At 41.5% G+C, this 17,706-nt stretch overlaps 1 protein-coding gene across 1 annotated transcript in view; it reads right to left on the bottom strand.

The window, feature by feature from the left end:
• The window catches only part of LOC109914496 (sushi domain-containing protein 1-like), a 56,449-nt gene that overhangs the window by 5,790 nt on the left and 32,953 nt on the right, over nucleotides 1-17,706 (bottom strand). Inside the window, exons 8-10 of the mRNA XM_048620174.1 lie at nucleotides 14,237-14,330; nucleotides 12,403-12,658; nucleotides 3,350-3,389 (exon numbers count right to left, since the gene is read on the bottom strand). Of these exons, the coding sequence (XP_048476131.1) occupies nucleotides 3,350-3,389; nucleotides 12,403-12,658; nucleotides 14,237-14,330 (390 nt within the window). The remainder of the gene's footprint in view (nucleotides 1-3,349; nucleotides 3,390-12,402; nucleotides 12,659-14,236; nucleotides 14,331-17,706) is intronic.

The following is a 17,706-nucleotide window of genomic DNA, read 5'->3' on the forward strand; positions in this document are numbered from 1 at the left end:
TGCAGGAACAGCAACTCATATTCCGCTTGGGAACCCTGCAGCCCAATGGTATCAATGTGGATTTCACAAGCTTCAAAATCTCCCCTCCCCCTACCGCATCCCAAAACCAGCCCAGCTCGTCCCCGCCTCCCTAACCTGTCCTTCCTCCAACCTATCCCCTCCTCCCACCTCAAGCCCCACCCCCATCTCCTACCGACTAACCTCATCCCGCCCCTTTGACCTGTCCGTCCTCCCTGGACTGACCTATCTCCTCCCCACCTACACCCACCTTTACTGGCTCCATCCCAGCCTCTTTGACCTGTCTGTCTCCTCTCCACCTATCTTCTCCTCTATCCATCTTCTATCCGCCTCCCCCTCTCTCCCTATTTATTTCAGATCTCCCTTCCCCTCCCCCATTTCTGATGAAGGGTCTAGGCCCGAAACATCAGCCTTCCTGCTCCCAGGAAATGAATTATGTTGAGTCGAAAGCCAATTAAAGCAAATTAAAGGCTGGGAAAAAGTTGGGAGGGACATGTGTGTCAACTCCCTGATGCATTATCCTCTAGAGGGATCAGTCTTGGCATTGACCTTTTAAACAAGGTGGGCAGCCTGTTCCCCAGGGTAGCTGATTACAGTGATTAAATGCCCAAAAAAGGATGATTTTATGGTTTTCGTGAAGCTTACCCACCCGCAAAGCCTCCACACCCGAGCTACATACAGAGTGCCAGCTCGTTGGAGGCAGAACGTCTGATGTGGAGTCAAGTAAATGTTCAGTTCCTGACTGATGTCTCATGTTCCAGCCTCTGTAAACTGTTGACATTGAAAAGTATACTGTTCGGAACTTGCAGCAAATCCCCTGTGCTATTAATCCACTTTGTTTTCTGTCCAGCATTACCTCAGTTTTAAAATACTCACCTTCATTTTTAAATACCCCCATGAACTCATTATCTGTTCGGACCGTAAACTCCTCTGGCCCATAACGTAGCCGACTCTGCAGTCTTCCGATTCTGGCCTCTTGCTCTTTTCCAATTTGAATTGTTCCATTTTTTTGGGAGCCACGCTTTCAGCTGTTTACTGACCTCAGCTCTGGAATACTGTCTGTGCATCAAACTCTTCACCTTTTCATCTCTCTCTCTCTGTCCTCCTTTAAAGATGTGCCTTAAAACAGAGATCTTGGTCTGATCTATGCCCCATATTCTTTCGGCCACCACGTCTGTTCTTTACTCAAGATGGCGGCGGTGGCAGCGGCAGGGGGAGGATGTGTTCGGGCTCTGTGCTCGTACCCGCTCAGTTGGCCAGCCACATTCTACTTTGTTCTTTATGGGTTTTTCTTTGTTTTGTTTCTCTCTTGTATCGAAGTTGACCTTTGGTTCTTGTCTGCGGCTGTGGTGGGATGAAAGCAGGTGTGAGGGCCTGCTGCAGCGGTGGATCTGGATGTCCATTCCTCGTCGCCATAGTCGCTGTGGCTTTATCAGTGGCTTCATAGTCAGTGGGTCTGGACTGTACCTCCTGCGCTGGTGGCTATTAGCGGTGGTGGCATGGTGGTTCCGGTTCATTCCTCGTGGCTGTGGCGGCTTGTGTCACGACCGAAGTGGTGATGACTTGGCCACTCTGTCCCTCCATGCTATGTTGGTTTTGCAGTGGCATTGGTAGTGGCAGTGTGGTAGGCCTGGTTCGGAAATCCTGGCCTTGACAGCCTCAGGGGCTGGTGTCCCCTGGCCAATCCAGAAACCCAGGAGCCATGGTAGGAAGAAAAGACGAACATTGTCCTAACTTTATCTCAGTTATTTCTTTTTATAATTTCTGTAATTTAAATGGCGTCAAATAGTGGCGACTTTATACACATCTCATTGTATTTTCATAAATACAAGTGACAATAAATTTCTATTCCTAATATGACTTGGTGTCTGTTTGATCATTGTTTCTGTGCATGGTTCCTTGGGATGTTTTTGTAAGTTAAAGATACTAAAGGCAAACTGAAAGTTTTAAGATGGGAACAAGAAAGCCAAGGAGAAAATTTCCTTGCCTTTTTAATAACTATCATATTTTATGATAATTAACGCGATACATAAAGCACACAACACACACTGTTTAGAATACATGGAGCAATTTCCCTCTGTAACAAAATGTTAGCAAATTGTAAAATGAAATACGAAATTAATTCTGAATACAACTGCATTAACATGAGCAATCAAGTCAAGTGTGTTAAGTAAAAAACGAAAGAACTGCAGATGCTGTAAATCGGGAAACAAAACAGAAATTGCTGGAAAAGCTCAGCAGGTCTGAGTTCTGAGGAAGGGTCACCGGACCCAAAACGTTGACCCAAAACGTTGACTCTGTTTGTTCCTTCACAGATCCTGCCAGACCTGCTGAGCTTTTCCAGCAATTTCTGACTGTGTTAGTCTAAGTGTTTTAACCATTCCATACCTGAGTAAATGGAGTGAATACAAGATAAAAAGGACACCCTTTGCTTTTATATAGCATCTGTGCAGCCAATGAAATAATTTACATGTAAACACTGTTATAATTTAAGAAATGGAGCAGCTAATTTGCACCCAGCAACCTGCTAGAAACAACACTGCAACAACAAATGGATAATCAGTATTGTTGGTTGATGGATGGATGAATATTCACCAAGACAATTCCCCTACTCTTCTATGAAATTGTACATTCGGGTCTTTTATGCAAGTCTGTTGGTGAAACCTTGCTAATGAGTGCAGTCTGCATTGTAGGGACATGGCCTAGTCCTATAGAATTATAAATCAACAAAAAATACATTAAATAGAGCAGAGAAAATTGCAGTAGGGAAAAGTGACAAAGTAATTCTTTGATGTCGACAGCCTTTAGATCCACCATCCTTCCTGACTGGTTCCTTTTTCCATTTGATAAACTAGGTCACAAATTTACAGTGTAAATTGAAAGGATGTAACTTGGGACTTAAAATGATCATACCTAGAAAACTGAGCAACTCAATTCAAGTCTATTACATTGCTGCTTCTTTTGCTCTGAACCAACCACAATCCTTAGAATCATTAAATGAGAAGAACTGATTTAACTGAACCATTCACACTGACAATGCTCAACATACTTTGCATCATGGGCTAGGATGTTGTGTGATAGTGTAAATCAAGAAATAGAAATCAGACAGCCGCCTGGCTTTATGTGTATTGAGTCAACAACGAGAATGAAGAGCTGGCTTGCGATCTCCAATTTTATGCTGTTACTAAATGATGATCTACACTGAAGTGTTTTTTGAAAGCTGACTGATTGTTATGATGTCGGCAAGATCAGTGTGGAAATGGTTTACAATGATCGTACTCTTTCCAGTTGTAATGGTTGATTCAATTATGCACTACACAAATCATCTCACCTTTTAACTGTGCCAAAGTCACACACGACTGTTTCTTCACCTAAGGAAACAAAAACATACACGTGAAATTGTCACCTCACTTCTCAAAATGATGGGCTTGCATCTGTTCTGAAGAACCTTTGACAGTTTTGTAACAGTGAGAACAGGGTTGGATCTGCCTGGGAGAAAGCAAAGGCAGAAGTCGTATTAGTATTGCAACTGGGCTAATAAACCAGAGCCCAGGGCTGATGTTCTGGGCACAAGAGCTGAAATACCACCATGACATATGGTGAAATTCGAATTCAATAAATTCTGGGATCAAAACGAGTTGAACAGTGATCAAGTAACCAATACTACAGTAATTGTTGGAAAAACCCATCTGGCTCACGAGGGAAGGAAATCCGCCATCTTACCTGGTCTGGCCTACATATGACTCCAGACCAACAGTAATATGGTTGTCTCTTACCTGTTTTCTGGAATAACTTAGAAATGACCTCAAGCACAATTAGGGATGAGCAAAATTTGGAATCATAGACATCAATTACTAATAAATACAATAGGAAATTCAAGAGAAAACCCTAGCTAGCCATGCCCAATCCTCTAAGTATATTAAAAAAACCTATGTATAGAACATTTTAAATAAATTATCCATTGTTTTTAAATAAGGAAATTCAGCTGAAGGAGACAAAAACCAAGGGAACTGATAGTGTCAACAGTTGAACAAGATCTGCTTTTACCGTCAAATGGGATTTGTATTTTATAAAAACACAGAACCAATTTTATACTAACTATAATATGGAGTTTATTTCACAATAATTCTATAACTCCATTATGTGCTCCCCATTATGCAGAACTTCCTTTGAGTGCTGGACAATAAAAGAAGGAGAAGCTTGCAACTAAACCATTGCCAGAGATTGATGTTTTCAAGATTCTTAGATTTAATGCATAAGTCAAGTGCCAATAAAAATGTTACATTTGCTGCACTCTTATAATCAGAGGCTCATTGGTTAGTACTGTTACCTCACAGTGCCAGGGACCCAGGTTCAATTCCACCCTCAGGCGATACCCTCGGGCGATTGTGGAGTTTGCACATTCTCCCCGTGTCTGCCTGGGGTTCCTCCAGCTGCTCCACTTTACTCTCACAGTCTAAAGATTTGTAGGTGAGGTGGATTGGCCATGCTAAATTGCCCATAGTGTCCAGGGATGTGTAAGTTAGGTGGATTAGCCTTGGGAAAAGCAGGCTTATAGGGATAGGATAAGGGGGTGAGTCTTGTGGGATGCTCTTTGGAGAGTCAGTGTGGACTTGTTGGGCGTAGTGTGTCAAAGCTTGCAGATGACGCTAGGATGAGTGGTAGAGAAAAGTGCGCAGAAGACATTTAAAGGATATAGGTAGGTTAAGTGAGTGGGCAAGGGTCAGGCATATGGACTACAATGTTGGTAAATGTGAGACCAAATATTTTGGTAGGAATATCAGCAAAATGGACGATTATTTAAACAGTGAAAAATTGCAGCATGCTGCTGTGCAGAGGGACCTGGGTATCCTTGTACATGAATCACAAAAAGTTGGTGTGCAGGTGCAGCAGGTAATTAAGAAGGCAAATGGAATATTGTCCTTCATTGTTAGGGGGATGGAGTTTAAAAGCAGGAAGTGTATGCTGCGGGTGTGTAGGGTGTTGGTGAGGCCACACCTGGAATAGTCATTGGAATTTAGAAGAATGAGGGGGGAATCTTGTAGAAACATATAAAATTATGAAGGGAATAGATAAGATAGGAGCAGGGAGGTTGTTTCCACTGGTAGGTAAAACTAGAATTAGGGGGCATGGCCTCAAAATAAGGGGGAGCAGATTTAGGACTGAATTGAGGAGGAACTTCTTCACCCAAATGGAATTCCCTGCCCAGTGAAGCAGTTGAGGCTACCTCATTGGATGTTTTTTTTTTTAAAAGGCAAAGGTAGATAGATTTTTGAACAGTAAAGGAATTAAGGATTATGGTGAGCAGGCAGGTATGTGGAGCTGAGTCCATGAAAAGATCAGCCATAATCTTATTGAATGGCAGAGCAGGTAGCCTACTCTTGCCCCTATTTCTTATGTTCTTATGACCTCCTCTCGATTAAGCCATGCTAACTCAGCCTTATTTAACTATGCAATTTCAAGTACTCTGCAATCTCATCCTTAATAATGGACTCTGAAATCTTACCAATGACCAAGGTCAGCCTAACTGGTCTATAATTTCCCTTCTTCTGCCTTCCCCCCCACTTTTTAAACAGGGGTGTTACATTAGCCATTTCCCAGTCCTCCAGGATCCTTCCTGCCTCTAGTGATGCCTAAATGATCGTCACCAAATGCCTCCACAATCTCCTCAGCTATCTCCTTCAGAACTCTGGAGTGTACTTCATCCAGTACAGTTGATTTATCCATTTTCAGGTCTTTCAGCTCTCCCAGCTCCTTCTCCTGAGTGATGGCCACTACAATCACCTCTGCCCCTTGACTCAAAGTTCTGGCTACTGGTGTCTTCCACTGTAAAGACTGATGCAAAGTACCAATTTAGTTCCTCCACCATTTCTTTGCTCCCAAATACTACTTCTCCAACCTCATTTTCCAGCGGTCCAACGTCCATTCTTGCTTCTCTCAACTTTTATATCTCTAAAAAACCTCTTGTACTCTTTTTTTTATGTTACTATCTAGCTTACCCTTGTATTTCACGCCATCCCCTCCCCCTATCATTTTCCAGTTGTCCTGTGCTGGTTTTTAAAGTGTTTCTGCTGTGTGGAAATTCATGACCAGATAGCATAAACATGAGTAAGTTACTAATAAGTGCAATAAGGAATTCAAGAGAAAAACCTTTACTCCGAGAGTGATGAGAATGTAGAATTCACTGTTGTAGCAGTAATCCTCATCACTGATCACCGTAACATATGAGGTCGTCTGCGCTAATGCTCACCATGAGGGTATGTTTGTTGTCACTGCCAGCATTAGAAATGCAGGTCTCTTTTAGGTCCAAACAGGCCAGCTCCAGAGTTAATTGTCATAGAGGCCCTTCAGCCCATCATATCCATGCTACAAAACATTCATTTACCCCAATTTCATTTCCCAAAGCTTAGCCTGTAGTCGAGTGTTCATCTAAATAATTCTTAAATGCTTTGATGGTTCCAACCTTACCCCCTTTCAGGGAATGAGTTCCTGATACATACAACTTTCTGGGTGAAAAAAATTTTTCCTCAAATCCACTTTAAACCTCCTGCGCCTCATCTTAAAGCTGTCCCCCTTGGTAATTGACCTCTCTACTAAGGGGAAAGGTTTCTCCCTATCTATGTCCCTAAAAACTTTTTTTAAATTCAATCCCGGGATGCAAGCATCATTGGCAGCTCCAGCATTTATTGCCCACCTCTAGTTGTCCTTGAGAAGGTGGTGGTGAGCGGCCATCTTGAACTGCTGCAGTCCATTTGGCATCCGGACCCCCTCAATACCATGAGGATGGCACTTCCCAGATTTTGACCCAGCAACATCGACGGAACTTTCTGTACTTCAACCAAAGCCCCCCTCAGCCTTCTCTGGTCTATATTGTGGTGAGTCAACATGTTCAGAGATATTATGACACACTGCTGGAGCAGGCAGGGCTTCAAACTCCTGGCTCAGAGGTAGTGCCCACCTCCTCTCTTTGTACACTTCCTTTTGCGTTATTGTTGCACTACCCCAGTGCTTATAAATTGTTGTTTGCTTTAATTTGTTAACTGGGTCATTTGGTGTTTGGTATTCAGAAAAAAAAATTGTGTCATAATTTCCAACTGCCTACTTCTCTTTTGCGATTACTTTTGTGCCCGGATATCCTGGCCGAGTGAATGCACTCTGTCCACCAATACACAATGCTTTCAGAGAGGTGGGCAATGCAGGGGCTGGCATCCATCAACGACCTCTCCAACTCCACTTTGATTTAGTCCCTTCCCTCTGTTTCCACCTTTTCCTTCATTTTGATATTGTTGCATTGTCCCTGGTTCAGTGTTTGTTAATTATTACTTGTTGATTTGTTTAATTGTACGATTTGGTGGTGGGTTACAAAAGGAGGAGGAGAACTGGGTTCTAGTCATGATTTTTGAATGCCCTCTTCCCTTCCATGGCTACTTTCAGGCCCAGGTGTCCTTAGAGAGGGTGCATGCAGTGGTCACCAATACCCTTGAAGCATTGAGAGAGAGGGGTGGGCATCACGGAGGCTGGAATGAATTAAGTCCCTCTCTGACACCATTTTAATTTAATCCCTCCCTTGTTTACCCTCTTATTTTTGTTTAAATTTTGTTATTATCTGGAGAGCAGCAATTTTTACTTATTACTTATTAAATTGATGAAGTGGATGATTTGATGGTGGGCACTGTAGAGGTGGAATGTATTATCTCCCTCACCAACCTCATTTTGATTTCGTTCCCTTCCTTGCTTTTGCCTTTTGGTTTGATTTATGTTATTTTTACACTAAAAATAAGTGCTGGTGGCTAGTGCTTATATTTTGGTTACTGTGTGTTTGGTAAATTTGATGGTGGGTCTATTCTTTGACAAAATAAAACTGAGTTGGGTGTTGGTTTCTGGACAGAAAAAGGGTCCAGAGGAGGAAAAGCGAAAACTGATATTTGTACTATGCTACCGATTATGGGAAATTGCTAGATTATTATGGAGGTTATAACAGGACACTTCGAAAATCTTTACCCATTCAAGGACACTCTACGTAGTTTCCTGAAATGGAAACAGTGTTTAGTTAGTTTTTTTAGAATCCTTTGAGAAAGCAACAAAGTGGACCTACTGGATGGTGTTTAATTTGATTGTGGCACTTTGGCAAATGCATTCTGGAAATCTGATGTTACAAGGCAAAATAATAAACAAAATAAATAAATACAATAAAACCTTTGTATATCTCCGAAAGTCTTTTGCTGCCTAATTCAACATGGATATTGGTGTATGAAACTTCCTCTTTTTAAGCTGGGACCTACAGGGTCAACTTGGCCTGGCGTCATTGAGGAAAACCATTCACTAATTTACCAAAAAGATACTCTTGCCTTGAACACGATGTCATTTATTGCAGTTAGCAACAGTGTACAAATTACACTGATATGATATACATTGTTATACAGATTATGAAGGGTTCTAGATAGAGTCATAGAGATGTGTGGCACGGAAACTGACCCTTTGATTTAACTCATCCATGCTGACTAGATATCCTAAATAAATCTTGTTCCATATGCCGGCCTTTGGCCCATATCCCTCGAAACCCTTCCCATTCAGGTGCCTTTTAAATGTTGTAATTGTACCAGCCTTCACCACTTCCACAAGCAGCTCATTCCATACACGCAACATCCTCTGAAAAGGTTACCCATCAGGTCCTTTTTAAATCTTTCTCCTCTTACCTTAAACCTCTGCCCTCTAGTTTTGGACTCCCCCACCCCGGGGAAAAGACCATGTCTATTTACCCTATCCATGCCCCTCGTGATTTTATAAGCCTCTGTAAGGTCACCCTGGCGTCAACAGGCTGAAGATGATAGGTCTGACTCCTCCGGGATCCATATTCTTCTCCCACCAAGTCTGTATGATATTACCGCAGTGGATGCTTAAGACACTCCTCCAACCTTTTCAGACTATTACATGCTTTCAGACACTCAGTACACAGAAAACGGTTGAGGTGAACAGATTGAGACATTTAACTGAAAGCTAGATAATGACATGAGAGTTGTAAAAAAGAAAAATTTCTAGAAAAACAAAATTATTCTGATCAAGAGCAATGAGGCATTGAGTGAGCTTCTCCTAGTCCTTCCTTGCTCTTTAGTAACTGTCAAGATGATTGAACAACCCAAAACGTTAACTGTGATTTTTTCTTCACAGATGTTGCTCGACCTGCTTTTCCAGCAACTTCTGTTTTTGTTCCATTTTCTATTGCTGTCTGTTGAGAAGTCAGTAGGCAGCCCCATCTAGTGGCGTAGTGCAGTATCAATCAAGCAAACTAAATTGATTTTCGAAGTATTGTCAATTTTTATTATTCTGCTCCATCTTTACTCGAGCTTTTTTGTTTTAGTCAATCACGATAAAGGCAGTCAGCATTATGGAACTCAAGTATTGCTGAAAACGAGATGCATTTTGTCAAAGATTTTCAACTTGTATTTATCAGGATAATTCACTAGAGAAGCCAAAGGGAAAATAACATTTTTACTGTACAAGAGAAAGTGCTGATTGGTTAGCAATTGGACTTTGATTGGTACAGGCATTGCCATGGAAGAGACACCAGGTAATGATGACTGACAGTTAACTGTCAAGCCTTGTTTAAATATTAAACCAGGCAAGTTGATTTTAAGTGGTTAAGCTGTTGGCCTGAGAAAATAGCTGTCACCTATTTTATTGAGTTGTGATAAGCCGTATCCTTAAATGTTCTTTCTGTCTGCAAAGAACAAGGTCCCTGCATATTATTGTATGCAACTTTCAGTACACGCATGTGACTTCAGTCACTATACAACTGTAGGAAACAATCCTATTTTTATGGCCAAATTTTTGTCTACTCACTAACCTATCCATATCATATTGCAGACCCCAGATACCCTCCTTACGACTTACTTTCCTGTCTATTTTGATATTATCGTCAAATTTAATAAACATACACTTGGTCTCCACATGCAAGTTAATTTATGTAGACTGTAAATAATTCAAGTCTCTACACTGATCCCTGTTGTACATCACATCCTGCCAACTCAACAATGACCTATTTACGCCCATCCTCTGCTTTCCATTAGACAACTACACCTCTATCCATACTAATGTGTTACTTTCTGTAGCAGGAGCTGCTTTTTGTGTAGTAACCTTCAATGTGGCACCTTACATTCTGGAAATCGAAGTTCACTACATCCACAAAGTCTAGTTTATCCATGTTGCTTCTTACTTCCTCAAAGAACTCTAGTAAATTAATCTAACAAGATTTCCATTTCAGACAACCATGTTGACTCTCTCAGAAGGGGTTCAGATTTTCACACAATCCTGTTGTAACATTCTTAATAACAGATTCTAGCAATGACCCTACAACAGATGTTAAGATGGCTGACTTCTAGTTTTTCACTTCCCTGGATACAGGAGTCACATGTGCTTTTTTACAATCTATTGAGATGAGGTTGTTGACTTGCTCACCGAGCTGGCTGGTTATAGTTCGGCGAGCAAGTCAACAACCTCACCCACAACCCGAGCTACAAATCTTCGCAAGAACCTTAAAAATCTGTTGAGATCTTCCCAGAATCTAGGGAATTTTGGAAAATTAAAACCAATGCATCACCATCTCAGCAGCTATTTCATTCAACACTCATGATTTTGAAGACTTCTATCAGATCCTCTCTTAGCCTTGTTCAAAGAGAAAAGTCCCAACCTATCCCTATAACTGAAGTTTCTCATCTTGGAGGCATTCTTGGAAATTGATCCCAATGCATTTGCGTCTTCCCTGAAAGGTTGCCTCAGAACTACACATGATACTCCAGCTGAGATCTAACCAGTGTCTCATAAGTTCATCATAACCTCCCTGTTCCTGTACTCTTTGCCCCTATTTATGAAGCCTAGAACACTCTTTATTAACAGTTCTCTCTACTTGTCCTTCCATCTTTAATGACTTTCAGGTCTTTCTGCTCCTACACCCCTTTAAAATTTTACCCTTTGTTTTATATTATCTACTATCCTTGTATCAAAGTGTATCACATCACACCTTTTCACACAGAACTTCCCCTACCACCTATTTATCCACTCCACCAACTTGTCAATACCTCTTTGAAGTTTTACTTTGTTTTCCTCACAGTTTACAATTCTCCCAAGTTTTGTGCCATCCACAAGCTCTGAAATGGTCTCCTGCATATAAGGTCAAGATCAGGAAAATTAAAGTTCCCAACACTAACTCCTGGGCCACTCCAATACAAACTTGGGCCACTCCAATACAAACTTAGGGTTTACTTTTTCTTTCCCTTTCTCAGCCTAGAAACCTGTAACTCCAGAATTGTTTTCCATGGTGACAGTTTTCCCTCCAGATAAAACGAAGCCAATCTCCCAGCCTTGTTTAAACTCCCCCTGATCCAACCATTCTCCTGTACACTGAACCAGCGAGACCTTTGGCTTCTAGCTTTTTTTCTCTCTGCCTCTCTCTCTCACTCATTAATCACATGGATCTTGTATCTAGCAGGAACTGTCAACTGGCTGACCTAGGGAGCCTAAGTCTCACCCATCTTGGGTCTAAATGGGCAGCTGGCATAACTGCTTACAACCTGCCATTATCAACACTTTCCTGGGAGTTTTGTGACCTGTACTCTATCCACTATTAGCACACAGGCTGCTGCCATTATCTCCAAGCATAGAGGGAGTGTCAGTGGGATTCAAAACCCCAGGTTCTAATGTCCTGACACGTGGGTTTGAATTATGAGTAAATGGTGAAATTTGAATTCAATAAAAATCTGGAATAAAAAGCGAGCCTAATGGCTACCAGGTAAGCAACTGGTAGTTTGTTGTTGTTTAAAAAAAAAATAAAAGTCCTGTTGACTAAAGTCCTTTAGGGAAAGAAAATTTGCCATCTTTACCCAGTTTGGCCGATGTGTAACTCCAGACGCAAGGCAATGTGGTTGACTCTTAATTATCTGTTGGAAAGTTCAAGCAAGTGACTCAATTCCAGGGCAGTTAGGGATGGCCAATAAATGCTGGCCTAGTCAGCCACGCCCACATTCTGTGAATGAATAGAACTTTGAAAAACTGTGCCCCTTTCCAGAAAACAAACTGTATCTATCCCCTTTAATCTCGAACGATCAAACCACTAAGATTCACAGCTAGGAAGGCTTCAGAACATCTCACATGAACCCTTCTGCTCACTTTAAATTAAGGGCACAGTCCCAAACCATGACAATCTTATAAACTTCATAATTGTGACACTTCACGTCCGACATCAGCCAGCTCATTGCAGCATTAGTCCGCTAGGTCCCTGTGTGTCAAATTGTCCTCACGCAAATAATTTTGATGGACAACAATATTTCATTCAAAAACAATTTTTAAAAGTGCCACCTGAAAGCACTTTTCCATAAAGAATCAACTTACGTAATTCCATTCACTAATTGTTTTCAGCAGAAAGGAGTAGTTCTTGCCATTTTCTAAAGCTGCATTATAATACTGTCTGTAGTACAGTCGGTCTCCCACAGAAAAGTGCATCCCATCCTCAACATCTGTTGCCACAAATTCTGCTGTGATGTATGGTTCTCTGCCCCTTCTGTGGCCAAAGAAGTTTCTCACGGTCTGAGAATTGCAATCGAACGAGTGCTGCAAATGCAAGGGCAGAACAACGACCTGGTAAAAGCTAAACAAGGAGATGGGGGTGGGGGGGAATAAATTACATCAAAAACAAATCAAGCAAGCACTGTGACAAGTGTGGGGGAAAAAAAGAAAATCACAGTCATTGTAACACTTACTGACTTTGTACAAATAATAATAATGATTGACGAGCTCCTTCAATTCTTGCCTTGAACTAATTCGAGATTTTATCTGCACAATCATTAATAGTGAGCCTTCAGCTGCCCGAGACCTAAACTCTCAGCCTGACAGTGTCTCCCTCTCCATTTAAGGTTCTCCTTAAAAATCTTTGACCAAAATTTTAGTCGTTTGTCCTAGTATCTGTTTATATGGCTTAGGTGACAATCTTCTCTTGACAGTTGCTCCCGTGAAGCACTCTAGCATCAGCTTAAGGCAGTAAAGGTGCTACAATATTGCACACAGGTTGTTGTTGCAGCCTGTCAAGAAATTAAAATGAAAATCTCCAGCTGTGCCACCTCTATGTACAGATTGGATCAGTGAGTCTCAGCAGTGACCCTCTCCATTAGTATCTCTATCTGATTGTATCACTGGACTGGTAACCTGGAAACCCAGGCTAATGTTTTGAGGACCTGGGTTTGAATCCCATCATGGAAGATGGTAAAATTGTATTTGATAAAAAAAAAACTCTGGCATAAATGCCTAATGGAGAGCACGTAATTGTAGTTAATTGCTGTAAAAACCCATTTGGGTCTCGGAGACCCATGCAGATAGTGACAAAGTTAGAGAGAATGCTGATGGTTACCCGCAGGTTAAATTCACCACTAGTCATCTCTCTCTAATGATGAGAGAGCAGTCCTAATCATCTGGGGCTATGGTGGTACCTACTAATATTATTAACCAATATTATTACGTTACTAATATTATTAATAATATTATTGGTAGCACAGTGGCTCAGTAGTAACATTGTTGCCTCACAGCACCAGGGACCCAGGTTCAACTCTAGCCTCAGGCACTGTCTGTGTGGAGTTTGCAAGTTCTCCCCATGTCTGTGTGGGTTTTCTCCGGGTGCTCCAGTTTCCTCCCACAGTCCAAAGACGTGTAGGTGGATTATTCATGGGAAATTGCCATAGAGTCTGGGCACGTGCAGGCTAGCCATGGAAAACATGGATATAAGGTGAGGGCTGGGTCAGGTCAGAGGGTCAGTGCAGACTCGATGGGCTGAATGGCTTCTTTCTGCACCGTAGGGATTCTATGCTTATTCTAAACTATTAACACTATTTGCGATGTTGGTTGAGGGATAAACATTGACAGGGCCCCCTGCAGGGACATCTCTTCCCCCCAACGCCTCTTCAAACATCTTACTCGATTCATTTGTACCCACCTGAGGGAAGGAGATGGGACCTCAGTTTAATGTCATACCCAAAAATTGGCACCTCCAACATGGCAGTGCTGCACAGGAGGTGTCGGCCTCTTTAGATTGTGTGCTCAAGCCTCTCCAATGAGGACACATGCTTTCAAATTCATCTATGAGGCAGCTCCCATACTGAACCAAGACTGGCATGCTGCAAGTTCAAATCTTGCTCGCATTGGCTTTATTTTTTAAATATAAATCTGAGACACTCACCTGATCGGTCCATTTCTACTTTCCACGCTTCGGAGGCGGATTGGTGGAAGGGTTTGCTTTGCGATCATAACTTGCACATCAGGCACTGGAGGGTCTAAAACAAAGAAAGATTATGTTACAAAGCACACAACAGAGCTAAAGTAAAGTTCTGGTCATGTTAAAAAGCTCATTCAAAAATAAAAGAGGAATATGGGCTTAAAATACCGTAGCTATTTGCAGTCTGAACTAAAAACAAAATGGCTGATACACTCAACAGGTCTAGCTGGAGGAGAATTAAAGTAACCACTTTTCTGTGCCAACCCATTTTGTTGTAAGCCATCAGCAGTTTTATTATTTCACTTCATGACAGAGCTTAATTTTTATTCTCCACTGCCCCTATACCCCTCCTCTCTTCCATGCCTTTACACTGGCTTAAAATTGCGACTTTGTTGACTTATTCCTTTACAGGATCAGTATCCAACTGAAGGTTAATTTTAAGCTAATTTTTGTTAATATTAACAGTGAGTACTCTCCTGAGAATCGTAAAGTTAAAATCGAGTCCTGTATCTTGAGAAACAAATGCACATTGTGCATTATATATATTTAGTATTTATGCATAAACAAAAAAAGCTGATGGACATCTTTACTATTTATATTAGAAAGAGCAAACAGATGGAATTCCAAAATGACAGCCTAAACATGTTTGACGTTAACACTAATGTATGGTAGAACTCACTGTTCTGTTCGAGAATTATTGTACAAGTAACAGACCCCAGATCATGCAAATGTTGTTGCTTTAGCTATTTAAAAACTTTTGAAAAAAACAATGTTTCATATTTCCTCGCTTGGCCTTAGTAATTAAATAGGTTGATAATTAACATAAAATCCCATTGTTAACAGGGAAATACATTCACGATGAATCCAGCAAAAGGGAAGCACATTTTATAATGGAGGTCAACTGGACATGTTCAAACTTCTAAACTTTTGATCCCTACAGTACACCGTGTAAGATAAAATTCACTGAAAGCAACTTTTTTTCAGTAAATATAAAGATTTTCTACTATAGAAATAGTGCAATAAAGTCTACAAATGTACACCAACACTTGTTATAAGGCATCTCCAACAGAAGGCAGTAGGCTTGGAGATGGAGTTGGTGGAGGATTATCTGAAAATGGACATTAATGTGGGTACAGTGGGTGAGGTGGATGTCGATTTCAAAGTGGCAGCAGATAAGGCATCCTGCTCCTCTGATGCTGCTTGGCCTGCTGTGTTCATCCAGCTCTACACCTTGTTATCTCAGATTCTCCAGCATCTGCAGTTCCTACTATCTCCGAAACCTGTTATTATTGACTGCTTTGTCATTTGCTTTTTAATTCTGTCATGTTTCTGGTAAGGAGCACTACCACTGTCAATCACTCTGTAAAAGACAGTGCTTCCTTCCATAGTCTGTTGTCTCTTTTCTTCAATTCTTCAGCTGATCTCTTAAGGACTGCAGTTGTCTCAGGTTTAATTGTAGCCTTCTGATTTTCTCCCTCTTCCTCTTTATAATCACGTGATTTAATCAGCTCTGCCAATTCTTCAGCAGAGAGTTCCACTCCATGAGACTGAAGCAACTGCTTCTGTGGTCAGGTCTTCAAATCACTGTTCTCCTGCTTGTTCTGACTAGTGAACAACCTTGGCTCATTCAGTATCTCAACTGGGGATACTGGTGAAATTAACCCAGGCTCAGGCCTGGCATGTCCCAGCAGGAATTAATATTTGATTTTCTAACCTCGTCCTACAAGCCCTTAATTATCTTTCTCAGTGCCAGTACATTGAATTCTTTCCAGCAGTGACGTACAGTGGTTGAAAGGTTTTGTTCCACAGAATTGAGAACACAGCTGAAACCGCTAACTCTATCGTCAGCTTTGAAGGCTGCAATTACCTGCTGGTACTGGCTGCGTGAATGAGCTCATATTTGGAGTTAAAAACAAAAGCTCATTGTCTGCGAGGGTGGGTGGATGGCCAGGTGCATTATCAAGGATAAGCAGGACCTTGAAGGGCAAGTTATTTCTCATCGAATAAGTCCTTACCTCCTGCCAAAAGCAATTCTCAAACCAATCACCGAGCACTACTGTTTCCCTTCCAGTTATCAGCAGATAAGGTATTGCTTTTCTTTCAGGGTTCGAGGGTTTTCTGTAGCATTGGTTGATACTTAAAGTCAGTCACACAGCAAAAGCATTAGCCTATCCTTTGCTACTTTGAAACCAGTTGCTGTCCCTTGTTCCTTTGAGATGGTAGATGCTGACTGCCATTCTCTTCCTTGAGCAGACGGATTTCATTTGGGTTAAAGACCTGCTCTGACTGGTACTGTCTGTCCCGAATGCAGCTCCCTGCTGGAACTCTTCTATGACTGTATCTTCAGCTAATGCAGCCTCCCCACCAACTTCACAATGTTCTTTAAACCATTCAAACCATCCTCTCTACAGGATAAACATTCTCGGGAAGAGGACCCTTCTTGGCTTCCTTCACTCTCAACGTTGTCACAAATGGCGCCAGCTCTCTACTAGCTCTATGTGCTGCTACAATTCAAGCACTTTGCATCTAATTATTGAACCATTTCCTGATATCGGTTTCTGATACTGGTTCTCAATCTGTGTGTTAAGGTGAGGGCAAATATCTATCTGACAGGATCTACTGTAAGATATTAAGATTCTGGAGTCAGAGACAGCACACTACGGAGCTGGAGGAACACAGTTGGCCAGGCAGCATCAAAGGACCACAGATGTTGATGTTTGGAGTCGGGACCCTTTTCAGAAATCGCCATTTCTGAAGAAGGATCCTGACCCGAAACGTCGACTTTCCTGCTTCTCTGATGCTGCCTGGCCTGCTGTGCTCCTCCAGCTCCATACTGTATTGTCTCAGGATATACTGTAAGCAGCCCTGAAGCAACAAGATTTGGGCAAGAGCTTAGGGCGTTTCTCATTCATTAAGAACTTCTAACTTTTAGCCTTCACAAAATTAAACATAGAATCTGTTGCTGTTTTATACAGATTCACTGATCTCATACCAAGGCTGGTAACTGAACAAGAGTTCTACTTATTTGAGGATCTGTTACAGCGATTTGTTACAAAAGTTCAGCAGCTGTTGTACAGGAAAGCACTGCTGTACTTCCGCCAATGCCTACTGCAAGCTAAACTGTGCAATCGCTTGTCGTTACATGCTCTATGCCCGGATTACTTGCTGATTAGCTTGTTCCCTCTTAAAGTGATATGACAACACAATCCTCAAATACGTTATTACCTCAGACTACTAGACCATGAACAGATTTGAATACAAAAGTATTAGTGTTTTTAAAGAGTGTTATCAGCCTGTCAGACAGACAGATTAGTAAGCAGTGGATCAATATTGTAATTTATCACACGGGTTTTGGCTAAATTTAATGTACAGAGGGTGAAATGTGACAATTCAAGCAGAAAAGCATTGGAATAGTCGGTCTAGAGTTAAGACAG

This window comes from Rhincodon typus, chromosome 3 (assembly GCF_021869965.1).
Source record: "Rhincodon typus isolate 14 chromosome 3, sRhiTyp1.1, whole genome shotgun sequence".
Lineage (NCBI taxonomy): Eukaryota > Metazoa > Chordata > Chondrichthyes > Orectolobiformes > Rhincodontidae > Rhincodon > Rhincodon typus.